The sequence below is a fragment of the Ceratotherium simum genome, chromosome 17 (assembly GCF_057802395.1).
Source record: "Ceratotherium simum simum isolate JZ-2026a chromosome 17, ASM5780239v1, whole genome shotgun sequence".
Lineage (NCBI taxonomy): Eukaryota > Metazoa > Chordata > Mammalia > Perissodactyla > Rhinocerotidae > Ceratotherium > Ceratotherium simum.
In genome coordinates, this window is record NC_141916.1 from 58,139,351 (window position 1) to 58,166,914 (window position 27,564).

At 37.3% G+C, this 27,564-nt stretch overlaps 1 protein-coding gene across 2 annotated transcripts in view; it reads right to left on the bottom strand.

Annotated features, from left to right (window-relative positions):
- The window catches only part of KDM5A (lysine demethylase 5A), a 92,885-nt gene that overhangs the window by 53,370 nt on the left and 11,951 nt on the right, over positions 1-27,564 (bottom strand). For both annotated transcript variants that reach the window (XM_004438772.3, XM_087442921.1), the window contains exons 4-13: positions 24,457-24,627; positions 21,083-21,217; positions 16,913-17,018; positions 15,366-15,457; positions 14,586-14,744; positions 13,296-13,415; positions 12,330-12,488; positions 4,789-4,970; positions 3,216-3,378; positions 1,302-1,421 (exon numbers count right to left, since the gene is read on the bottom strand). In XM_004438772.3, the coding sequence (XP_004438829.1) occupies positions 1,302-1,421; positions 3,216-3,378; positions 4,789-4,970; positions 12,330-12,488; positions 13,296-13,415; positions 14,586-14,744; positions 15,366-15,457; positions 16,913-17,018; positions 21,083-21,217; positions 24,457-24,627 (1,407 nt within the window). The remainder of the gene's footprint in view (positions 1-1,301; positions 1,422-3,215; positions 3,379-4,788; positions 4,971-12,329; positions 12,489-13,295; positions 13,416-14,585; positions 14,745-15,365; positions 15,458-16,912; positions 17,019-21,082; positions 21,218-24,456; positions 24,628-27,564) is intronic.

A 27,564-nucleotide genomic window follows, 5' to 3' on the forward strand; every position in this document is an offset into this window, starting at 1 on the left:
ATAAACATTTAATAAATGTTAGTTGAATTTTAAAAACAGAGCTCAAGCCTAAGGCAACGTCCTAAGCTCAGTCTTGCTCTTGCTACTTCCTAAGCCTAATAAGAAAGAAATTTAAAATTACTAGATCAAATAAGATTGTTCATTATATCATTTCATTCATTAGCCAAGGAAACAAAAATGGTTAATCACGAAATTTAACAAACTAAGGTGCCCACAGAAAACATAAGATCCAATATTACTAAAGAATATCCCCCAAAATGTTGATAGGTGACAAAAAAACAGCATCACTAAAGGAAATATAAAGTCAAAAAGTGTATTATAAATCTGCATTCTGGGCCGGCCCCATGGCTTAGCGGTTAAGCGCGAGCGCTCTGCTACTGGTGGCCCGGGTTCAGATCCCAGGCGCACACCGATGCACTGCTTCTCTGGCCATGCTGAGGCAGGGTCCCACATACAGCAACTAGAAGGATGTGCAACTATGACCTACAACTATCTACTGGGGCTTTGGGGGGAAAAAAAAAAAGGAGGAGGATTGGCAATAGATGTTAGCTCAGAGCCGGTCTTCCTCAGCAAAAAAAAAAAAGGAGGATTAGCATGGATGTTAGCTCAGGGTTGATTTTCCTCACAAAAAAATAAATAAATAAATTTGCATTCTTTTCCCCAACCAACATGAAATAATCATAACTAATTATTTTTTGATATCTACCTCATACAAAAGCAAAACAGCAATCACTGGCATTATCATTTACACAAATGTATAGCTCACAGAGATCTCATAGTAGAGTTACTCTTTAAAATAAATTTTTACAAAATGAATACAAAAAATATAAAATGGCAAGAAGGATAAAACCACCTAATTGTCTATCAGAAGGAAAATAATAAAGGGATATCTGGAAATAAAAATCACTGAGCTAGATACTTGAAAATATGGTAGAGTTAATTATTGAAAAGATCTGCTCATCTTTATAAAATCCAAAAGTGCTCAGAGAAAGTAAAGACTAGAGGAACCATACTCCTTCAGCAAAGATAGATACAGAAAATAGCAACCACCCAATTAAAATTTAAACAGAATGGGGAAAATAATGAACAGACAAGAAGACAAGAAGTAAAGAACTATAAAATCTTCCAAATAAAAACCATAATGGAAACTTTAACTGAACTTTCTAAACTATAACAGCTACTCCAGTCTCTACTGAAATATTCATGAACCTACCCCTCCCCAGCTAAGCAAATATGGCAAATAAGATGCATTTTCCAGGGGTGTTAGCAGACGTACAACAGCTACTTGCTATAGAACAGACCCAGTCAGCAGTACAGAAGTTCACAGCTTCAGCGAAGTTGTAGCCCTGATTAAATCCAGAATGATAGGCACGAGGAAACGTCACAACAAACTCGCCAGCACACTGATTGGTCCTGTACACCTAAATGCAAATTGGGAACAGGAATAGAAACAAAACAAAACAAAACAAAACAACAAAAAAGGGAAACAGATTTTATCAGTTTCAGAAGCATTTCCTAAAATTGAAAACAATAAAGCATTATTAACCTACATACCAGAAAATTATACCAGGGTTTAAGAAGCAGCCAGAATTCCACCTTCTTAAAATAGTCATTGATAACAAATTATAATAATGCCTGACAAGAATTAGCAGCCAAAGAAATTCTTTTCTTTTTTGTGAGGAAGATCAGCCCTGTGCTAACATCTGCCAATCCTCCTCTTTTTTTGCTGAGGAAGACCGGCCCTGGACTAACATCCATGCCCATCTTCCTCCACTTTATATGGGATGCCGCCACAGCATGGCTTGCCAAGCAGTGCATCGGTGCACGCCCAGGATCCGAACCACCTAACCCCAGGCCACCGCAGCAGATCGAGCGCTCTTAACCACTTGCGCCACCGGGCCGGCCCCCAAAGAAATTCTTGAAGAGAAAATGTTACCCACTGAGCTACTAGTTTCCTAACTTGATAAAATTTTTACGATCAAGAGAATTTTTCTTTTATTCCTTTTATTCTTGTATTGTAAACAGTGGTTAAAGATGGAATTTCCTGGATTGGGCTGGCCCTAGTGATCAAGTTTGGTGTGCTCCACTTCAGCAGCCCAGGTTCGGTTCCTGGGCACGGACCTACACCACTCATCAGTGGCCATGCTGTGGCAGTGACCCACATACAAAATAGAGGAAGACTGGCAACAGATGTTAGCTCAGGGCGAATCTTCCTCAACCAAAAAAAAAAAAAAAAAAAAAAAAGATGGAATTTCCTCCTACTTTTGGATAATTTTTTGGAAACTAATTGATTAGCTCATATGTAACATGGAGATATCCCCAAAATCAGTTTTCCTGAATCTCACTGTTTTATGATAATACTATGTATGCGTCTTTTGTAAAGTCCCAGATTCTAGTATAAATTCACTCTTTAAAGATAAAGTAACACTACTATTACTCAATCTACTTTCTCATTAAGGTTATAATAAATATTTGACTATATGTAATAAACTCATTAAATTTACACTTTGTCAGGTGTTAGTAGCTTAACTTCGTTTTTACTTCATTATCTCATGTGGGGAAAAAAACCCTGTGCAATCCTTATATGAAATATGATTTCTAAAAGGATAAGTATTAGTTATTATAACTACCACTTAAAATACTTATACTTTGGTTAAACATGGATAATAAAGAATATAAGATTTTTGTTAAGACCAGGACATAATGGTTTACTGAAACAGAAGGCTATTTTAATAGGTAGCTAAAATTCACACTTTAAAACACTCCTTTTTTTTTTTTTTGCTGGGAAAGATTCGCCCTGAGCTAACACTTGTTGCCAATCTTCCTCTCTCTTTTTTTCTCCCCCTCCCCAAAGCCCCAGTACATAGTTGTATATTCTAGTTCTAAGTCCTTCTAGTTCTTCCAGGTGAGTTGCCACCACAGCATGGCTACTGAAAGACAAGTGGTGGGTTCCACGCCTGGGAACCGAACCAGGGTGCCACCGAAGCAGAGCATGCCAAACTTTAACCACTAGGCCATCAAGGCTGGCTCTAGAACACAGCTTTTTCAAGCAAATAAATATTGTTCCCTTCAGAGTATAAATTTTAACTTTGATAGAAGATGATATGATCTTTTATTTCCAGTTACAAAACAAAGCATATGTTGTGACTCTATCTAATCAAAATCTAATATAACCTTAAATTAAAAATACTGTAGGGAGACACAAAAAGACTCACAGGCACACCGTGCTCCATTAGCACATTGGGGTTCATGATGGTGACTAACTGATGCAGGAGATCAGGCTGAGATTCAAATAATTCAGGGGCCAGCTCCCTCATCACCTCCTCCAGTTGTTCTGCAGCATGAGACGGCACACCATACCATGTCTTTGGCTCCCCCCTAGCAAAAGAAATAACTGTTTAGCTAGGTAGAGCATGGTGCCAATGAGGCCAGGGTCTCTGACTCAAATCTACTAAATTACAACTAACTTTGTCTTGTTACGTGGCCATAGATTATACACCCTGAATCTCAGCAACCATCTCATAAATCTGTGCTACTGTTCATAATAGAAGGTAAAGCAAGAGTATATGAACACTACTATGAGAAAAGCAATTCAAAGCACATGAACTCTTTAAGGTGGATGAGTAAACAGTATCTTCAAACAGGAAAGACACTACAAGAAAAGTAAGCCCTGTGCGAGAGGATACTGACATACTACCTTGATTCACAGGTCCAATGGAGATTTCAATTATCGCCAGAATGATCCAAGTAAAAGTCAGTGCTCTCCAGAATACCTTTGCATAACTTCATTGAGTTCAATTTTACTATCCAAGGAAATAAGCCAAGGCTAGAAATTGTTGAAACCTTGAATAGAATTCTATCTATAAATCTTAAGGACCAAAAACTTGGCATCATTAATACACTAGACTTTAGTGGACTAGAGTTCATTTATAATACCAAGCTGTACTCCCTAGGAAATGGATTTAGTCATACTATTTACAGAATAGCTAAATTTCTTAACCCTAACACAACTCACAGTGCTGTCTCTAACAGAACTTACTGCAATGATGAAAATGTTCTATACCTGTGCTGGCCAATACATGAGCCCACAGTCACACGTGACTATAAAGCACTTGAAATGTAGTTAGTGCAACTGAGGAAGCAAATTTCTAATTTTACTTAATCTTAACTTATTTATATAGCCACACGTGAGTAGCGGCTATCATATTACACAGCACAGCAATGAAGCAGAGAAAGAAAATCACTAGTATGCACCATATGATCTGAGCAGTATCTTCAAATGGAGGCAAAAATATCATTTAGTTAAGATCATAATACTGGACAAGAAACTAGGTAAGTAAATAAAAGCTGTGGTCGAGATATAAAAAAAATCAGTAAAAGAATTTAATGAACACACATGTTAACTCAGGCATTTTTAGGGAAACTGTTATTAAAAAGGAAAAAATCATTTGAAAATTTCAAATACAGAAGGTTTACTCAGATCTTAATTATATCAAATTTAAACATCCTACCTGGCATATCAAAAGATATACCAAAGTAATTTTCATGTATACCAAACAAGTATCATTTGGTCTAAAACTCTAGGTTCCGCGGCATGCACATATTTGAAAAGGAAAGGCATCTGAGATGTTGTACCCTTAGACCTCTACACTGCTCTCCTCAATATATTATCCTACTTTTGGGAAGAAAATACTTGTAAAGTCAGCTTTCCCTAATTTATCACCTAATATTATTACACCTTTAAAAAGGTTACTGAGTATATATGCTGTTAACAAAGACTGTACATACCAGTGCAAGTAGTTGATGGAATAACTCCAGTGATCTTCAATGTGCCAGCAAAAAGAAGAGAAACACATTCCCACATAGAGCCATGGTACCTTCATACCAGAAATGTCTACATTAATATGCGCAAGAACAGACTGCTCTAGGACAGGCATGTTATTCAAGTTCCAACCAGAAAGAGCATATTCCTGTAAAGAAAAAAAAATGTAAATGAGAGATAAGAAATAAGTGCCCAAAAGAAACCTCAAAGGAGTCTTCAAAAAAAAAAAGGTAAAAATATTTACAATAAAAATAAAATTTTATAAAAATATAAAAATAATATTTACAATAATCTAGTTCATAGAATCTGTGCTTTTTGTACTCTACTACATATAACTCATATACCTAAATATTTAATCCTATCTCCTATCTGGTATTTAATCCTATCTGGTATTTAGATTTCCCTTTAATTATCTTAGATACCTCTGGTTTATTGTGAAGCACAGAAGCAAGGCTTTTTATTACTCCCTCCCAGCTTACAGCAAAATATTGTGAGACTCATTTTAATAGGCAGCTATTATATTTCTACTTTATCCCCAGTAGCATAACTTTCCAAAATGTTTATCACTATATTTATAGAATGGTGCCAGACACTGCAAAAACAAAACATAATAAGATACATAATCCTGAATTTGTGCAACACTGAAGACTGAGATGCTGCAGAAACTCACCACCACCACCCCCCACTACAAACACATCTAGAAATATTAGATAAATTATAACAACAAAAACATTTGTTTAATAGATGAACTAAAAAAAAAATCCCCAGTTTCCAGAAGCAAGGAAAAGAAGCAAAGCCAGAATGAAAAAGGAAAGCTGCCATCTGAGTTTTCATAGCAGTTTCTAACAGGATACAAGCACTGGACATTGAGTTTCAAACACCCACCCCTGAAACCATATGAGATAGAGACTTAAAGTGCTTATCATTCCTGTGGACAGTAGTTCCTCAAGTGGGCTCTAGGGAGCCCAGGACTATTTCAGGGGATCTGCAACGTCAAACTATTTTCAGAATAATTCTAAGATGTTATTTGCTTTTCTCACTCTCTTCTTGCAGGAATGTAGTGTGAGTTTTCCAGGGGATATGAGATATCACAACAGACTGAATGCAGAAAGAGATAAGAGAATCCAACTGCACTCTATTAGAAGGTTGATAACTGTCGAACCTGGATGCCCAGGTACCAAGAGAGGGAGGGAAGTTCATTATTATGTTTAATTTTATACATTTGAAACTTTCTATAATACCGAGTTTAAAAATAAAACTCTCAAGAGTAACAGGTTAAATAGCCAATGACAAAGCTCAAGAGAGAATCTGTGAACCAGAAGAGATTTGAGGATATCATCCATAATGCAGCACAGAGAAGAGGAAACTATAAAAGTGTAGTTAAGAGTCACAGATGATACAATAAGAAAGTCTAACATAAGTTTAACTAGGAATTCCAATAAGAAATAATAAAAAGATATGATTCCTAACCTCAGTAGCCTTTATTTTTCTATTTTTTATTTTTTGTGAGGAAGATCAGCCCTGAGCTAACATCCACGCTAATCCTCCTCTTTTTGCTGAGGAAGACCAGCTCTGAGCTAACATCTATTGCCAATCCTCCTCCTTTTTTTTCCCCAAAGCCCCAGTAGATAGTTGTATGTCATAGTGGCACATCCTTCTAGTTGCTTATGTTGGACGCGGCCTCAGCATGGCCGGAGAAGCGGCGCATCGGTGCACAACCGGGATCCGAACCCGGGCCGCCAGCAGCGGAGTGCGCGCACTTAACCGCTAAGCCACGGGGCTGGCCTCTCAGTAGCCTTTAAAAAAAGAAAAAGAGGCTTTCAAAAAAGAAAAAGAGGCTCTCAAAAAATACTACTCAATACGTTTTATAATTGGTTGATCAGCTGGTTGGCTGAAAAAATAATGAATCTAGTTGGAGAGATAAGACCTACATAAAAAAGTTCCAAGATAAGGCAATATAAACTCCAAAACTGATAAAAGAGTAAATTCTATAATTCTTCAAAGGACAATAAAATAGTAATCATCATGGGTTTGGGTTGTTAAGAAAACCTGATGGAAAAGGAAGACCCTGAGAAGGGCATGGAAGGATAGATAACATTTAAAGGTAAATGACAGAGAGACAGAATATACTGGTCTGGCTGGTGAAGGGGCAGAGTGGAATAGTCATACTCAGAAATACAGACTAGAAAGGAAGATTGGATCTTTCATCTTAAATTTCAAACTAAGAAGCTTTGATCTTATCCTATATTCAAAAGGGAAATAAGACTGATTTTGAAAAATGAAATAATATGATAAACATAGTATCAAATATTTTTAAACTTCCGATTATGATAAATTTCAAATATAAACAAAAGTAGACAGAACTGCATAATGAACTCCCAAAGACTCATGAATCTCAAAATTTTAAATGAAAGCAATGTATGACAGAGACTGCAGACAGCAGCAGTAAGCAGAAACAGTTAACATAGCAGGCCTAAGACTGCTAACTTGCAAAAGGCCTGCTTCAAGTTTGGCCTTTGGCTAGCATCTGGAAACTTGCCTGATACAGAGTAGCTCACGGCGCCCAGACTGTACGATGTGGTTTATACACATTTGCTGTCCTTCTGGGAGTCTCGAATTTTGGTATGTTTTAGGCACAGAGTGCCTACGTCACCAGTCCCCAATAAAAACCTTGAACACTGAGTCTCTAATGAGCTTCCCTGGTAGACAACACTTGACATACGTTGTCAATTTGATACTGGAGTAACTAAGTGCATCCTGTGTGACTCCACTAGGAGAGGATTCTTGGAAGCTTACACATAATTTCCTCTGGACTTTGACCATGCATCTTTTCCCTTTGCAGATTTTGTTTTGTATCTTTTCACTGTATTAAATCACAGACATGAGTCCTCCTAGAAAATCACTGAACTTGGAGATGGTCTTGGGGGCCCCCAACATGAGTGATCATTATGTGAGATCATGGCAATCATGCCAACATGATGTGATAGGACCTACGCAAGGATGGTAGTAGTGGGAATGAAAAGAGGCCAATCCTAATGAAAATGAATTAACACGATAGTCAGTGATTTAACATGGAGTGAGGACAAGAAGAAAAAAATGTTTCCAAGGTTGCAAGTTCTAAACCTATCTTTATTCCTCAGAAGTCCTGTTTGTAGAACACACTGTATTCATAAAACAAATGTATTAACTTCAGAAGTACTTTTCCACTAAACTATGATACCAGAGAAGTGTGCTATCAGATACCAAGAGGCTAACTCATACAGAATTTCAACACAAATGCAATTTCTGGTGAAAAGCTAGTAGTTCTCTACTATTCCAATAGAGTAACTTTCAGAGGAGAGTAACAAATTAATACAAGTATAAAAAGTCTGAAGGTTTTATACACGTGTCTAATTAGTCCTTCAAGTCCTTCTGTGATAAATGAATTCTCTCAGTCCATCTTACAACACAAAAACAGAATCCTGAGTAAAACCTAACTGCTTAGAAAATAAAGACGTGACCCAGTCTAGGAAAAAAAGCTGTATTTCAAACTATGACTGACAGCTTTAAAGCCCAGCATTTCTCCACATTCTTCCATGAATGTGAATGGAGCAAAAGCAGAAATAGATAAATGGATATTCACACAAAACTCAAACATGAAGATTAATATTTACATTATTAATATTACTTACGTAAGGTTGACAATTAAAATAATCTTTAAAAACTCTCTGACCGGGCCAGCTCCGTGGCTTAGCGGTTAAGTGCGTGCGCTCTGATGCTGGCGGCCCGGGTTCGGATCCCGGGTGCGCCCCAAGGCACCACTTCTCCGTCCAACGCGAGGCCGAGTCCCATGTACAGCAACTAGAAGGATGTGAACCTACGACATACAACTATCTACTGCGGCTTTGGGGGGAAAAACATGAATAAATAAAATCTTTAAAAAAAAATAAATAAATAAAAAAAAATAAAAACTCTCTGACCTTATCTCTAAGATTAGAAGATATAAATATCTGTTCAAGAACAACTTAAAAATTCAGAACAGAAACAAAACTGAGAAAAAGGCAAGAGCTGTAAAACAGTCTCTTCCCAGTAGATAACTGCCTACCATTTGCCAATGGAAGGGTATGAAGAAACTCATATTGATGCATTTCTTTATACTTGGACAAACCAGGTTTAACTCAGTGATATAGTGATATTGAACACATGGACATGCCAACACTGAACTGTCCTTTTTATGTTGTTTTGGTTTTTTTTGCTGAAGAAGATTTGCCATGGGTTAACATTTGTTGCCAATCTTCCTCTTTTTGTATGTAAGAAGCCACCACAGCATGGCTACTGACAGAAGAGTGGTATAGGTCTGCCCCTGGGAACTGAACTCAGGCCACCGCAGCAGAGCACGCTGAACTTAACCACTAGGCCACCAGGGCTGGTCCTGAACTGTTCTTATAAAAACCATCCATATATAAACTATGTTCTCCATCCATTGTAATCATTCTCTTTCTCCCTTGGTAAAACTCAATGTCTATTCTCTCATCACTATTATCCTAACCTGTGCTCTACCATCACAGGAGGAAAAAAAATCAATAATAAGGCTAAAATAAGAAGAGAGCCAAAAGACACTACTTTTGATCATAAAAACGAAACAAAACCAGAACTTCATTCAGCAGATTTTAAATGCTCAGTTATTTCTGAATGGATGGTTGGCATAAAAAACAATGAAATGGTATCATGAATAAACTGGCCAGGTAATGCTGTAAGGAATTAGTATGGACTGGACAAGGCATGAAGGGACTCAAAAAAAAGATAAGCCAGGTACAGAACCATGTAAGTAGTATACGCCCATTTCAGTTTAAAAAGGAATATGCAATTCTGTATGCATGATGTATAACTGCTTGTATAGATAACATTATAACTGGAAGGATATACTAAAAGATCAAACAGGGTCTTCCTCTGCCAGACTAGTAGGAGGGAGACTTTTAATTGTAAAGGACTTTCAGCAATGGTAATGTAAAGAGGCTGGCCAAGTCCCCTCCACAGAAAACAAGGATACATCTAAACAAAATTATCAAGACAACCATTTCAAGGCACTAGAAACTGACCAAAAGCAAAAAACAAATTGAGAAGCATTTATTCTAGAAAAACTAAAAGAAGGCTAAATAAAGACATTCCACAAGCAAAGACAAAGAATTCAATACTAACAGACCTGCACTACAAATAAAAGCAGTCCTCCAGGCTGAAAGAAAATGACCCCAAATGGTATCTTATATCCACAAGAATAGATGAAGAGTACCAGAAATGATAAATACGTGAGTAAAGATGTAAAAGAGTTTATGTATATTTCTCTTTTCTTCTCTTTTTTTTTAAATAAGATGGTTTAAAACTATAATTATATTGCTGTTGCTGTGTTTATACAATACGTAGATACAATGTACAACAATACACAAGAGAGGAGGAAATGAAGAGACACTGTTTTGAATTTGCTACATTTACCAGAATTAAGTCAATAGTAACAAGAAGGAGACTGTCATAAATTAAAGATGTACATTTTCAATAAAGCTGTTTAAAAAGGAAAAAAGATGTATATTATAATTCTTAGAACCACTAAATAACTGAAAAATACGTAGCCAAAAAAAACAGAGAAATTAAAATGGTATTATAAAAAATATCTGTTTAGGGCCAGCCCCGGTGGCCTAGTGGTACTTAGCTCAGCATGTACCACTTCAGTGGCCTGGGTTCAGTTCCTGGGCGTGGATCTACACAACTCGTCTGTCAGTGGCCACACTGTGGCAGTGGCTCACATACAAAAAAAAAAAGGAAAACTGGCAACAAATGTTAGCTCAGGGCAAATCTTCCTCAGCACAAAAAAAAAAAAAAAAAACCATATATATATATATATATATATATACCCTTTTAACACCAAAAGAAGGCCATGAGGAGAAACAGAGGGAAAAAAAACACGAGGGCCGGCCCCGTGGCTTAGCGGTTAAGTGCGCACGCTCCGTTACTGGCGGCCTAGGTTCAGATCCCAGGCGCACACCAACGCACTGCTTCTCCGGCTATGCTGAGGCCGCGTCCCACATACAGCAACTAGAAGGATGTGCAACTATGACATACAAGTATCTACTGGGGCTTTGGGGCAAAAAAAGGAGAAGGATTGGCAATAGATGTTAGCTCAGAGCTGATCTTCCTCAGCAAAAAGAGGAGGATTAGCATGGATGTTAGCTCAGGGCTGATCTTCCTCACAAAAAAGAAAAAAAAAAAAACACAAGACATAGAAAATAGCAAAATAGTAGACATAAATCAACCATATCAATAATTATATTAAATGTAAAGGGACTAAACACTCCAAACAAAAGGCAACAGTCAGACTAGATAAAAAAGCAAGATCCAATCATATGCTGCTTACAAGAGACACACTTCAGATTCCAAGATACAAGCACCTTCAAAGTAAAATAATGGAAAAAGATATACCATGAAAACAGTAACCCGAAGAGAGCTGGAGCGGCTACAGAGTCATGGCATCACATAACATTTCAGTCAACAACGAAATGCATATATGACAGTGATCCCATAAAACTAGTACCATATATCCTAGGTGTGTAGTAGGCTGTATCACCTAGGTTTGTGTAAGTACACCCTATGATGTTCGCAAAACAACAAAATCACCTAATGACACATTTCTCTGAACATATACCCATCATTAAGCAATGCATGACTGTACTTTTAATTGTATATCCTTCTGCACTATGTAACTTTTTTTTTTACCATGTGTTAACTCTTTCTCTTTTCTTTTTTTGTGAGGAAGATTGGCCCTGAGCTAACACCTGTGCCCATCTTCCTCTATTTTGTATGTGGGTCACTGCCACAGCATGGCTTGATGAGTGGTGTAGGCCCACTCCCGGGATCCAAACCCGTGAACCTGGGCCACCAAAGCGGAGCATGCCGAACTTAACCACTACGCAACCGGGCTGGTCCCTCTAACTCTTTTAACAGGAGATAAAACTCTTAATCACTGCCAATTATAAGGGGAAAGAAAAAGTGACAGGGACCAAAGTGAAGAGAAAAAGAAATGAATGATCATCTTAATTCAGCTTTACACCTAGAGGTCATCTCCTATGTGGCAAGACTTCACTATACGTCACAGTTTAAATGCATATTTGAAAACCTACCTGGCTCAAGTGTTGAAGGAAACTTAATTCTGGACCTATCAATGAAATGTAATTTTGCCTAAATCTTAAATCAACTTTTAGATTTTCAAACAGAAAGAGCTAGGCAAAATTTTTTAACTAGAGTTAAAGTTTTAAACTAATTCAATTGGTTTTAAAATGCAAAGTTAAACAATTTTTAAAGGTACTTTGAATCTATTGTTTTTAAAACTGAAGATCATTTATACTGTCCAAATCCTACATATTTAATATTTTAAATGAACACAGTCCCTAAAAATTAGAGGAAGATAGTTTTCTACTATGCAAAGGCTAAATCAGCTTGGGGGTAAGCAGAAGTCTGGATACTACTATCTGCTCTGCACCTCTTCTTCTGGCAGCATCTTTCTCCGACCATCCTTTACAGGAAATCCACTCCCAAAGTCTTTTGAGGAGATATCAGCACCATACTCTACGATAACATCTTCTTCAATGCTGCTCACCAGCCGCCAGAATTCCTTTTCTACTAGTTCTGTGGGAACCATCTATACAGACAAAACAAAGATTACAGATTACTAACTTACTATAACCATAATCCACTATAACACAATACACAGGTCAAGTGAACACAAATCCTTGACAAAATAGAAAACCACCTCATTTCCAAGAGCTGAAAAGACTGGGGTTCTGGCTTTTTCCACTGAGGATAGGGAAAAGCTAAAGAAAACTTAGATGTTCAGAAAAACATAATGAACTTGAACTGCCTTCTTCTGCAAGCTGCTTCCCAACTAAGAAGGATAAAGATGATCTAGGACGTCAAGGAGGAAAATGGAAATATAAAAATCAAGGCTGAATTTTAATGGCTTTGACAAATTTTTTTGATTGGGATTTTAAAAAGTCCAAGATCTCCTAGGAAAAGAAGCAAACCTCATAGTACAAAAAATAAACAAAAGCAGTAACTGCTACATACTTCATACTTTTCTATAAAGGATTACTCACAGAGGGCTAATAATTCAAAATCTATGCAGAAATAGAGTATAATGATGTACACCTGAAATTTAGACAATGTTATAAACCAATGTTACTACAATAAACAAAAAATTAAAAAAAAAAAAAAAAACAATTGAAAGATTGAAGTAGATTTTTCAACAGGAGAGTGTGCACACTGCCACATTAGAGTGAAAAAAATAGAAACAGATGCCAGGCCCCTAATATTTAGATAGGGTGTTCTATCATCTTTTTCATACTGTTCTTATTTTCTACAAAATAATGAAAGTAAAAGCAAACCAAAAGCTTTAGACTCAGATAAATCTTCATATCTCCCCAAACTGATCTAAAAGAGAGCTACTCACATGGACTGGCATATTGAAATAATCGGACTTAAAATTATCTGCCATCTCTCCAAAGCTCTGAAGTGTATACTCTCGTACAGCTTGTTCAAATCCAAAGGCTTCTCGAGGTTTATTACATTCCTGGGAGAAAGAATATCTAAGATTAACTCATTGAAACTGAACTGAACAAAGTATTAAGGCTCTCAGGTACCACCTTCTTTGATCATTTCCCTAGGTGAAGCAAATCCAATCAACCCTAGAGAGCAAAACAAGTATTAATTACTTCAACACGGAATCAGGAAATAATGTTCTAGAACCTCAACTGCATTTTCACAGTCTTCCAGTAGGAAGGTGGTAATGAGACAGCTTTAGACTTTGGAGTTGGCATTAAGCTCTGACACTAAGACAAACATCTGGAGGACTACTGACTTGAAATCAAGCCCAGGGATGCCTACCATTCTCAGTATATATCAGTGAATTTAGCTACAGAGAAAATAAATGATCAGGGAGGAAGAAAAGGTAATGGATAAAGGGATATCCACTGGATTGCTAGGCTATCCAGTTAGAAGAATGGTTTTTTCACACTAACCATCACCATGACCAATATCTTAACACAAATACTCAGAGTACAACTCCTTCTGAATCATCTAACCTTGAGAATAATAAATAAATAATCATTCAAAGGCCATAAAAGACCTCTGAATACATCTAGATACACCCCACCAACTCCTTCCCTTCAATGCCCAATCACAACATTTTGTTAAAATAAGTAAACAGACTATGCGTTTCATGATAATGACATCATTATAATCTTTCAGTAAGAATAATTTAGTATGTCAACTATACTTCAACTAGAAAAAATAATCTAGTACAATCAAGCCAAAGTTTAAATAAGCTAATAGATGCCATCAGTTTATTTGGTAGCATGAAAACTGGATGCATAAATCCTAAGTTCTAGCCCTTCATATCTGATTTTTACTTTTTTTTAATTAAAAAAGAAAAAACAACCTATAGCCTTTCTTCATTTTTATTGTTTTCTAGGAATATGAATATTCTGAGCCAAAGTCCCATTCATATGCAGCAATAAAAACAATTATTTAACCAACAGTCGGAAAAAGAACCTTTGAAAGGCAAGCTGCCACAATACAACTATTACATTTCCATTCAATATCACTCTTATAAAATTCTGGAGATTTTAAACAATGAAGAACAGAGAGCAGAAGAAGCTTTAAGGAACGTATTTACTCTATGTGTATATGTGTGCATTATTGTTCTTAGTTAAAAAAGGATCCGTAAATGTTAGGCCTGTACCTCAGCAACACATTTAGGACACCTCCAGTCTCCTTTGGGCACATCAGGTAGTGGGGGAATTAAACAAAATGTATGATAGCTGTCGTCACATCCATCACACAAAAGTAATTTATCTTCATTATTTCCCCGACCACAAAACATACAAACATAGAGATCAACCTGTCAAAAACAAAACAAAATAAAATAAAAGTATATTTTATATAAGTAATATTAAATTTATACCAGGAACACCTTAATTGAAACAAACAAAATAATGAACACTAAAAAGTAAGCATAACTTAAATCCTGAATATTTATTTTAAATAATTGTATTTAAACAGTTTTTCATAAAACTACTTAAATTTTCTCAGAGCTTCTACAGGCAAGTTAATAAAAGCATATCAAGTTATTAGAATAAAGAAAGACTACAAATTTAGGGTACTTGCAAGTTAATTTATATAAGTAAAATATACCATGTCATCCTGCCTATATACATACAAATACTCTTTGGTAGAGAATGAATACTGAGCACTGTCTATGATGCAGCTCAAGGATTTACAAATTCATATTCATTCTCTCACTTAGTTATTCACAAGGTTTATGTCTTAGGAGAACAGTCTACATATATAGGACAAAACAGAGTTAACATTACATAAACCAAAGGTGCAACTTTAGATTCACCATCAAATCTTCTAACCAAATGAACTAACTAAATGGCATACGAAGGTATAGTAAGATAAAAAGTGTAAAACTAAAATAAAAATAAATCCTTTCCCTCCTGACACATCTCAGAACACTTACAAAGTTAACAGAGAGAGTTCCTTTCCGTTGTCTCATTTGCATGTTAAATGCGTCTGACCTGTTGGTAACTTTTCGTCTTCGGGAGACCTCATCTTGAAATAAAAATAGTTATATAATAATAGTAAAAACTAATGTTGAGAGCTTACTATGGACCAGACACTATTTAAATATTTCAAATTAGTTAAAATCTCACAACACTATGAGGTAGATATACTATTATCCCCCATGGAAGATAAAGACTCTGAAGTATAGTGAAGTTAGATAACTTGCCCAAAATCACAAAGCCAGTCAGCGGCAGATTTGGGATTCTAATCCAGGCAATCAAGCTCCAGAGAGTTTAACTACTAATTCTATACTGCCTGTACATAGTACTTATCAGGGACTAAGCTGAGACTAGTTTTAAGATCATTGCCAGCCAACACAAAATTACAAGAATGAAAAACATAATCAAAGTGCTTAATTCTTAAAAGGGTAATAATAAACATCACAATGTATTTAGTAAGCTCTATCACACTGAATGTTCTGAGAGTGACAGAACAATATTATCTGATCGTCCAAAGTTCAGTTCACTATCTGAATTATGACTTAATTATTCATATCATAAAATGCATAATAATTAATATGATGTGATTATAGCATTTCATTAAATTCTTTTTTTTTTTTGAAGTAAACTTTATTATGCTCTTTTTGTGTGTGTGTGAGGAAGATCAGCCCTGAGCTAATATCCATGCCAATCCTCCTCTTTTTGCTGAGGAAGACTGGCCCTAGGCTAACATCTGTGCCCATCTTCCTCTACTTTATATAGGACACTGCCACAGCATGGCCTGACAAGCTGTGGGTTGGTGGGCACCCGGGATCCGAACCCAGGCCGCCAGCAGCAGAGCGAGAGCACCTAACCGCTATGGCACGGGGCCGGCCCCTTATTAAATTCTTATACAGTAAAAACATATCCAACACAATCTTTGTTAACTTGAGTTTTAAAACAGACATGTACATAAAGAGAATAGTGGAACTTGACCTTTGCATTAGCAATTTTACTCACAAAATGTTTTAAACATGCTAAGCTCAGAGTACTAGGCTTTCCTCAAACACAGTTTATTTAAATGAAATGTCATACTACATCAAGGCAATTATAGAAAAACATCAAAATAATAGTTAGAATTTAAATCATAAGCTCTCCCCAGTATGTTTTGATACTAAAGATCAGAGAATCCTCTATTTCTCTTTGAATTTAAAAGTTGTAAGCTTTAGATCACCAGGTGAGAACTATTAATTTCACCATTCTCTCATAAACTGGCCTTTAGAAACTACAATTTCTGTGTCACATCTCAGACATGGAGGAGGAAAATCTATCTCTTCCAAAATATTATAAAAATTCAACATAATATGGCTCCTCAAACCTTAAATTTAAGATTATCTGCCACAAAAAGGGCGATTTGTCTAAGAACCATATTGCGAGGCAGACTGCAATCCAAATATCATTTGAATCTTCCTATAACTATACCATTGTAACTTATTTCTTTTCATAACCAAATAACAGATTTTACCTTCTTTATCTTTTGCTCCCACTGCCAGACCCACAACCTTAGGCCCAGCCCCAAAAATTCGAAGTTTCTTCAGTTCTGTGTTTCTATTCACTTCTCCAGATTCTGACTGAAAAAAACAAACAAAACTCAACTTAGTCTAATTATTCTGATTCATACATTTATTTTCTTACCCAAAAGAAAGTTTCAAGATCCTCTTCAAAATGAAGAAAAAATTTATTTGATTTCTTCTAAATCCACTCACTGCCTCATTACAACGGCTGAACAGTCACCAAAGCACTATGCAACAACCAGATTCCTTTCCACAAAAGAAAATCTATCTTTCATAAAAGCATAGTTGTCATTAAGTTCTGTTCAGAGAGACACTACTGGTAATAACTGGTATAATACTGGTAATAACTCAACAGAAATCCCCACTTCTAACTTTCTAATGGATACTCATCTTTGACTAGAGGGCAACATGCCCATCCCAATCAGCCAATCATGCCAATGCCATTTCTCTTTGTTGGTGACGACTTAGTCAGGGGTGGGAATGTTATCCTGGTCTAGCCAATGAGACATAAGGAAAGTTTACCAGAAGCATCTAGGAAAGATTTTCTCAACTCCTAACAAAAGAGAAAACTTCTCAAAGAGCCTGAAACAAGCCTGGCCTCTTGATGACAATGTGAAGTTGCTGTACCAATCCTAGAACTACCTATCTTTGAAAATCTTATGTGAAAAATGTGTCCTTACATGAAAATTGTGTTGTTAATGTTTAAGCTACTGTCATTTGGCAGTCTAGTATACTTGAAGACTAGAGCATCCTGACAGACGGCAGTGTTACATCTTAAATTTAGATGGACCTAATCTCTGAAAGTAGACTAAATAACCAAAATTTATTTAAAATATACTTAGTCGATAAGAATAAAAAATAAAGCAGGATAAAATACAGACTACTTTATAAGACTATAGCTACATAACAGCTGACCTATGCAGCCTGGACTAAATAAAAGATCATATAAGAACCAAATCAACCAAAACAGCATTTCAAAATTTACCTTTAAACTTCAGCAGACTGCTTCGTTTATACTAATCAATCTCTACAGTTAGTCCAATAATAAACATAACACCACAAATTCTTTACCACTATTAAAGCAAAGTACATAATAATAAAAGCTGACATATATTGTGTATATAGCATGTTCCAAATTAAAGTATTTTAAACAATTAATCTTTACATCAACCTTTTCAGACAGGCAATCAAGTTCCAAAAAGTAGAAATAATTAAACAACATTCTCTAATCTTATTGGTATAAAACTAGAAATAATCAAAATTCAAAAGGCCCTTCCATGTAGAAATTTTTAATTCTCCGTTAAAAAGTGATAATATAAAGACTGTATACCAGAATCTCTGGAACAAATTACAGAAATAATTGGAAGTTCCCAATTCAAAATGCTAGGAAAAGAAGTACCATACAAACCAAAAGAACTTTGTGATGTTGGATTAGAACTGGAATTATCACTATGAATTGAAAATATAAAGTCATAATTGTTTTAAAATTTATTTCCCAGCCCTGACCACTAGAAAGGCCTACAAGCAATGGTATCCCAATAGGAACAAGCATACCTTGTGCTCAGATCTTCGTTTCTTTTTTTTTTTTTTTTTTTAAAGATTTTTTTTATTTATTTTATTTTTTCCCCCCAAAGCCCCAGTGGATAGTTGTATGTCGTAGCTGCACATCCTTCTAGTTGCTGTATGCGGGACTCGGCCTCAGGATGAACGGAGAAGTGGTGCCTCAATGCACACCCGGGATCCGAACCCGGGCCACCAGCATCGCAGCGCGCGCACTTAACCACCAAGCCACAGGGCCAGCCCAGATCTTCGTTTCTAAATACCATTTCCTCTTAAAATGAACCAGGATTCCTTGGAGAAATGGCTATTTCCAGCTCTAAGGCAGGGCAAGATGATGACTAGCCTTTTTGTGCTAGAAAGTAAGTGCTCAAAAACTGATGGAGACATCTCAAAAGAATACAGGTACCAGCTTGAAGGGGCTCCCATTAGCCAAATTTGGAACAATTTGATTATCAAAAAGGAATAAAAGGTGGTATTAGATTATAAGACATTGTATCAAAAAAATCATGATCTATAGCGATACTAAAAGGGGGGGAGGGTGAGTGATGATTCCACAGGTATATACATTCATCAAAATTCACCAAACTGTACACTTAATATATACACATTCTATTGTATGAAAAATGTATTTCGGGGCCAGCCCAGTGGCGCAAGCGGTTAAGTGCGCGCGCTCCTCTATGGCGGCCCGAGGCTCGCCAGTTCGGATCCCAGGCATGCACCGCACCGACGCAACACTTGGCAAGCCATGCTGTGGCAGTGTCCCATGTAAAGTGGAGGAAGATGGGCACAGATGTTAGCCCAGGGCCAGTCTTCCTTAGCAAAAAAGAGGAGGATTGGCATTGGATGTTAGCTCAGGGCTGGTCTTCCTCACACACACAAAAATATATATATATATTCCAAGAAAAAGTGTGGGAGAAGAGTTCTTCTTTAAAGAAAAATGCTAACTAATAAATGTAGAAGGAATGACAGAACTAGAAAATTACTCAGTTTGCAACCACCAACATAATAACTAATTCAGGCAAGGACCATCAATGAATGTTAAAACCGGTGGGTAAAACATAACTGGAAAACAAGTTATTCACACTGTCTCATAGTTTACTCTAATTACTTTTATTACAAAGAGAATAAGTACTTTATAATGGAGAAATCTGGCTCAAACTGAAGTGTCACCAATAATGACACTTGTGATGTGAAGAAATTCTTAATTGCAAATCCTGAATTGGTTCTAATTGCTACCTGACATCAATCAATCTGACTACAGTGACAATTATTACAATGGGTAAAAGCATTCTATGTAGTCCCTATTCTTAAAATATATGAAGGCAATTAGAAATAAGCAGGACTCTCTTGTGGTTTCAGAAGGAACATCAAAAAGCTCTTCTAAGTTGAGTCACTACGTCCAAGAGACTAGTCTTCAAGTGTTTCAGGTTTTGAAATAGAATCATCACTATACACCCAAAGATGATCAGAACTTCTGAGATCAGCCATAGCAATAAAAATCTCTTTATGACTAAACCAGAGTTTACTAATTTATGATGGAGCTATCAATTTCCAATGAATTTCCATTAAATTCACATTCCCTATCCAAGACACCTACCCTGCTATCAAAGTACTAAAAAGCTAAATTATTAATCAGATTATTTAGTGGGTATAAACTCAGAACAAGGAAAGCAGACATAGCACGAAAGAGAGATATCCCCTGAGCTCTAGAAAAGCAAGATGAAGTATTACTAGCCTGCCTCTCCACTGACAGGACTCCTCACAGCCCCAAATCCAGTGTATCTTGTTAATAAAGCACTGTCTTTCTCCGATTTCCACTTTCAATGTCAACCATTTCCATTCTTATAACACAATGTTTCTTCGGATATGTTAAAGTCAATGATTAGGATCCAGTTAAGTTGCTGGATCCAATTTACCCATATGTTAATTTAAATGGACCATATCTCAGAGATCTAAGGGCACCTCACTGTCCTAGCCTACAGACTTGTCTTTACCAAAAACCTTAAAAAATACAACTTTGAGGACCACAAAGAAATAGGAATAGGAAAAGGGGGTGGGGGGCAGACAAAAAAAAAAAAAAACTAGGGTGTTTTTCTTCTGATGCATTCATTAGGCTTCGAAATAATTTTAGGTTACAAGAACACTATAGAAGTGACACTGGAATGGTTCCGACACTAACCATTAACTTATACCCTAGTTTTTAAAGGAATAACGAGTGAAAAATAAAACTACTCCTTCCTACTCCTTTCACTTCTGCTAACCATGAAAATAAAATGTACTAGAATTCATCAGCATGTCTATGAAACTGGCCCTAGAGTATCCAGAGTCACCCTCTGTTTGTTGTTCTTGTCAAAATCGGTTCAAAATTAACAAAGAGCTTTCTAAATCAAATCAGACTGAATTTTATAATTTCTTCCCCATTCATCTCAAAGGTAAATAAAAGATACGTCTCTTCGAGTTTTAAAGAACAGTATGTGAATGACCTCCCATAACCAGATAACTGTTCTGCATAGTCAATGCACTTAAAACTCCTGTTAAAAATGGCCCATGGAAATTGATACCTGAGACTTGACACGTCTTGTTCTCTTTGGCAGGATGTTCATTCTTGTGCCCGGCTCTGGGGAAGTTTGGACATCAGTGCCAAGAACCTCAGGCTCCACTTTTTCCTTAAGATCTAAATTAGGCATTTGTACACCCTAAAGAATCAGAGCACAGAAAGAAAGCAGATTTACTGATAAAAAATCAGATTTGAGAATCAAGGGAAAAATAATAAATTTCTAATAAATCCCTAAAACTACATGAAACCAGATGACAATCCTCCACCAAACTGATCTGTAGTTTCAAGACAATCCCTATCAAAATCCTAGCATGCTTTTGCTGCTGAAATTGAGAAGCTGATCCTAAAATTTATGTGGAAATGCAAATTGTTTGGAAATTTTGAAATAAAAAGAACAGGGCCGGCCCCGTGGCTTAGCGGTTAAGTGCGCGCGCTCCGCTGCTGGCAGCCGGGGTTCGGATCCCGGGCGCGCACCGACGCACCGCTTCTCCGGCCACGCTGAGGCCCCGTCCCACATACAGCAACTGGAAGGATGTGCAGCTATGACATACAACTATCTACTGGGGCTTTGGGGGGGTGGGGGGAATAAATAAATTAAAAAAAAAATCTTTAAAAAAAAAAAGAAATAAAAAGAACAAAACTGAAGGACTTGTATCCAAACTTACTATACCAAAACTTACTATAAAGCTACAGTATTCAAGGGGCCGGCCCTGTGGTGCAAGCACCAGTGCCTGCGCTCCGCTTCGGCGGCCCGAGTTTCGCAGGTTTGGATCCTGAGCGCGCACCAACACACCACTTGTCAAGCCATGCAGTGGCGGCGTCCCATATAAAGTAGAGGAAGATGAGCACAGATGTTAGCTCAGGGCCCATCTTCCTCAGCAAAAAAAGAGGAGGATTGGCAACGGATGTTAGCTCAGGGCTGATCTTCCTCACACACACACAAAAAGTCATAAAATAAAATAAACAGGGGGCCAGCCCCGTGGCTTAGCGGTTAAGTGCACGCACTCCGCTACTGGCGGCCAGGGTTCGGATCCCAGGCGCACACCGACGCACCGCTTCTCGGGCCATGCTGAGGCCGCGTCCCACATACAGCAACTAGAAGGATGTGCAACTATGACGTACAACTATCTATTGGGGCTTTGGGGAAAGAAAGGAGGGGGATTGGCAATAGATGTTAGCTCAGAGCCGGTCTTCCTCAGCAAAAAGAGGAGGATTAGCACGGATGTTAGCTCAGGGCTGATCTTCCTCACAAAAAAATAAATTAAAAAAATAAATTAAATAAAATAAACAATTATTAAAAAAAAAAAAAGCTACAGTATTAAAGACAGCATAGTACTGGGCCGGCCCCGTGGCTTAGCGGTTAAGTGCATGCACTCCGCTACTGGCGGCCCGGGTTCAGATCCCAGGTGCGCATCGACGCACTGCTTCTCCGGCCATGCTGAGGCCACGTCCCACATACAGCAACTGGAAGGATGTGCAACTATGACATGCAACTATCTACTGGGGCTTTGGGAAAAAAAGGGGAGGAGGATTGGCAATAGATGTTAGCTCAGAGCTGGTCTTCCTCAGCAAAAAGAGGAGGATTAGCATGGATGTTAGCTCAGGGCTGATCTTCCTCACAAAAAAAAAAAAAAAAAAGACTATCATAGATTTAAAGGTGTCGTCTGGTGCCAGCACACATGCCCTCAATAAAAATCAGTTTCCTTAAAAAAAAAAAAAAAGACAGCATAGTACTGGTGTTAGGGTAAATATATAGATCACAAAACAGAGACCAGAAATAAACCCACATATTTACAGTCAACTGATTTTCAACAAAGGTGCCAAGGTAAATCAACGGGAAAAGGGTAGTCTTTTAAACAAATAGTGCTGGAATAATTGGCTATTCATACACCCTTCCCCCCGCAAAATGAACTTATACCTTTACCTCATACTATACACAAAAAATAAATCAAAATCAATCACAGACCTAAACATAAAAGCTACAACTATAAAGCTTCCCGATGAAAACAAAGAAAATCTTTGTGGGCCTTAGGTTAGGAAAAGATTTCTTAGATACGATAACAGAAGCACAATCCATAAAACGGGAGAAAAAATCGAGAAATTGCCCTTCAAATACACACCATTATAAAAATGAAAAGATAAAGACTGACTAGGAGAAAATATCTGTAAAATCATGTATCTGATAAAGGACTTCTATCCAGAATATATAGCAAAGTCTTAAAACAAGTATAAGATGACAAACGACCCAATAAAAAAAAAAGATCTGAACGGACACTTCATCAAGGAAAATATACAAACAGCTAATATGCACATGAAAAGATGCACAACACCATTAGTCATTCGGGAAATGAAAATTAAAACCACAATGAGATACCACTACACACCCACCAGAATGGCTATAAACAAAAAAACTGACAATACCAAGTGTTGGCAAAGACGTGGAGAAACTGGAAGCCTCTACATTACTGGTGGGAATGTAAAATGGTTCGGCCACTTTGGAAAACAGTTTGGCAGTTTCTTAGAAAGTTAAACATAAACTTACCATATAACCCAGCTATTCCACTCCTAGGTATCTACCCAAGACAAATGAAAACATATGTCCACACAGAGACTTGTACATGAATATTCATAGCATTATTCATAATACCCATAAACTGGAAACAATCCAACTGTCTATCAACTGGTAAATGGATAAACAAATGTGGTATAGCCATACAATGGAATATTATTCAGCCATAAAAAGGAATAAAGTACTAATACATGCTAAAACATGGATGAACCTTGAAAACATTAGGCTAAGTGAAAGAAGCTAAACACAAAATCACATTGTATGAGTCTATCTATGTGAAATTTCTACAAAAGGCAAAACTATAGAGCCAGAAAGCAGATCAAGAGTTGTCTGGGTTTGGAGGTAGGAGCAGGAACCAACTACAAATGAATACAAAGGAACTTTCTGGGCTGATGGAAGTGTTCTAAAACTGGATTACGGTGATTGTTGCATAAATGCATAATTTATTAAAGCTTATTGACTGTGTACCTACAATGGGTGAATTCTATGGTATGTAAATTATACCTCAATAAAGCTGTTAAAAAAATACAGGAAACCAAGAGGAGGAATTTTTCAAAAAGCTTAAGTCATGAGGATTCATTTTAAATAAATAAGAAAACATCCTTCATTTCCATTAGCTTTTATCTTGTAAACCACCAAAAATAGCTGTGATTTTTAAACACCTTGCTCTCCCAAATTCTGGTACCTGGAGAAATCTTTTTCAACTTGCTATGGATAGCCAACTGCTAACTTGTTATGGTGAACACAGGCTAAAGTTTATACTTGGCAGACTGGATTTATCCACTCCTAAGACAAATGATGCAGCTCACCATAAGGCTGACACCAGACTGGAAAAGCTCATATGGGTAGAGAATTCTTTCATAGTGTGACTTCAAAAGAGACCCAGTTCCTTTTCCTGGCAGATATCCCAAGCGGCTACCCACTTTAGACCATTTCTTCTCTTTGGTGACCATTTCAAAACCTCCTTTGCTGGCAACAATCTGAAAAAAAAAGTAAAAATTATTTAGGGAAAGAAGGTAGATTGATGTATTCTGACTCTACACCTTGTCTGTTAAATACAAATATTATTCTGGGCCTAGATTTCAAAATTCCTTTCAACAAATATCTGACAAAACTGAAACTTGTCAACATTTAAAGTATGGAATTGGGCCGGCCCCGTGGCTTAGCGGTTGAGTGCATGTGCTCCACTACTGGCGGCTCAGGTTGGGATCCCGGGCGCGCACCGACGCACTGCTTCTCCGGCCGTGCTGAGGCCGCGTCCCACATACAGCAACTAGAAGGATGTACAGCTATGACCTACAACTATCTACTGAGGCTTTGAGGGAAAAATAAACAAACAAACAAAAAATAAAAAAAAAATAAAGTATGGAATAGAGACAATGATTTTTGGAAGTTTTCAATTCTATTATTTAATTAATGCTTTTACACCTACCTTCAACGAACCAGGCATTCAAAAACATTTAATGGATTTACACTTTGTACAGTATGCACCTGGAGAAAACTAAACACATATATGTACTCAATATCCACAAGGAACTCAAAATGTAAAAAAAGAGTTAAAAACAGACCAAAAATAGACATAAGAATAAATATAAGGTATGGAGTACAAAATAAACATAAATCTTGAAATTAGAAAATGTACCAAATAACCTACAAAATTTAACAAAAACATCAAGCAAACAATGGATTCACAGGATATTTTGAAAAAGAGGCTATAATTTTTCAAAAGGAGAAAAGTTTTATATGGAATATTATGAAGGAATGACGAGGAAAGATCAGATTACAGTAGATTTACTAGAATGTAGCACAGAATATATTAAGGTAGGAAGCAATGAGAAAAACAGGCCAATTTGGCTGAACGCCTACAACAAACCAGGCACTGTAGAGAATATACATGTATAAGGGCCCCTATTTTCCAGAAGCTAATACTATACATCTCTCACATTTTATAACATAGGCAGTTTTCAGTTTCACTGACAATAGCATAAAGGACTGTGACATAGTTATTTGAACTCAAGAAAATTTTCTTCTTTGAGTATATACTACTGTATTTTACTATATCAAAAAAGTTAAGAGACGGGCCGGCCCCGTGGCTTAGTGGTTAAGCGCGCTCGCTCCACTGCTGGCGGCCCGGGTTCGGATCCTGGGCGTGCACCGACGCACCGCTTCTCGGGCCATGCTGAGGCCGCGTCCCACATACAGCAACTAGAAGGATGTGCAGCTATGACATACAACTATCTACTGGGGCTTTGGGGGAAAAAAATAAAATAAATAAAATTTTAAAAAAAGTTAAGAGAAAAATTAAACATTACCATATGATCCAGCAATCCTACCCCTAGGTATCTACCCAAAAGAACTGACAGCAGGGATACTTGCATACCAGTTGTTACAGCAGCATTATTCACAATAGCCAAAAGGTGAAAACAACCCAAACGTCCATCAAGAGGTGAATGGATAAACAAACTGTGGTATACACATACAACAGAATATTATTCAGCCTTAAAAAGGAATGAAAATCTGGGGCCGGCCCAGTGGCGCAGCAATTAAGTGTGTGTGCTCTGCTTCAGCGGCCCAGGGTTTGCTGGTTCGGATCCAGCGTGCGCACTGACACACCGCTTGTCAAGCCATGCTGTGGCGGTGTCCCATATAAAGTAGAGGAAGACAGGCACGGATGTTAGCCCAGGGCCAATCTTCCTCAGCAAAAAAAGGAGGATTGGCATTGGATATTAGCTCAGGGCTGATCTTCCTCACACACAAAAAAAAGGGAATGAAAATCTGATACATGTTGCAACATGGATTAACCTTGAAAACATTACACTAAGTGAAATAAGCCAAACATAAAAGGATAAACATTGTATGATTCCACTTATATGAGATACCTAGAATAAGCAAATTCGTAGAGAAAGAAAGTACAATAGAAGTGTTACCAGGGGTTAGAGAGAGAGTGGAAGTTCTGGAAATGGACAGCAGTGATGGTTGTACAACATGTTGAATGTACTTAATGCCATTAAACTGTACCCTTAAAAATAGTAAATTTTTGGGCCGGCCCCATGGCTTGGCGGTTAAGTGCGTGTGCTCCGCTGCTGGCGGCCCGGGGTTCAGATCCCGGGGGCACACTGACGCACCGCTTCTCTGGCCATGCTGGGGCCGCATCCCACATACAGCGACTGGAAGGATGTGCAGCTATGACATGCAACTATCTACTGGGGCTTTGGGGGGAAAAATAAATAAATAAAATTATTAAAAAAATAGTAAATTTTACATTATGTATATTTTACCACAATATTCTTTATAAAGGCTAAGAGCATGGATTCTGGAGCCAGAGTACCAGAGCTCAAATCCCAGCTCTGCTACTTAAGAGCTGTATGACCTTGAGTAAGTTACATAATTTGCATCTCAGATTCCTCACCATTATTAAAATAGTAATAATAACAGTACCTACACCTCATTATGAGGCTGCTGTGAGGACAAATGAAATAAAACATGAAAAGCACCAGGACAAAGTGAGCACAATATCAGTGTTAGCTGTACTATAAATGTCTACATGTGTGGGCAAGTGGGCGGGGGGGGCCGGTGGTATGTGCTATATATAAGTGAAGGAAATGTTTTCAACTCTTGTGCTCTAGGATGCTCTTATGGACAAAGATGAACCTATAGCCAAAGGGAAATTTCCCTCTAGTGAAATATCTGAAAACTTGGTAGAAACACACAAGCTCATGTGCACAAGAGTTAAACATACCTCTAATTCTTCACTTTCTCTTATCACACCCTCAGAGAAGCTCCCTCTGTTAATAAGAACTAACCAGGGAAAAATTACAAAGAAAAAAAAATTTACTTTTCAAATTTTGTAGTATAGAAGATATAATGAGAGTGAGTGGTTTAGATAGATGGCTGTCTGGAAGCAAATGGATGAATTA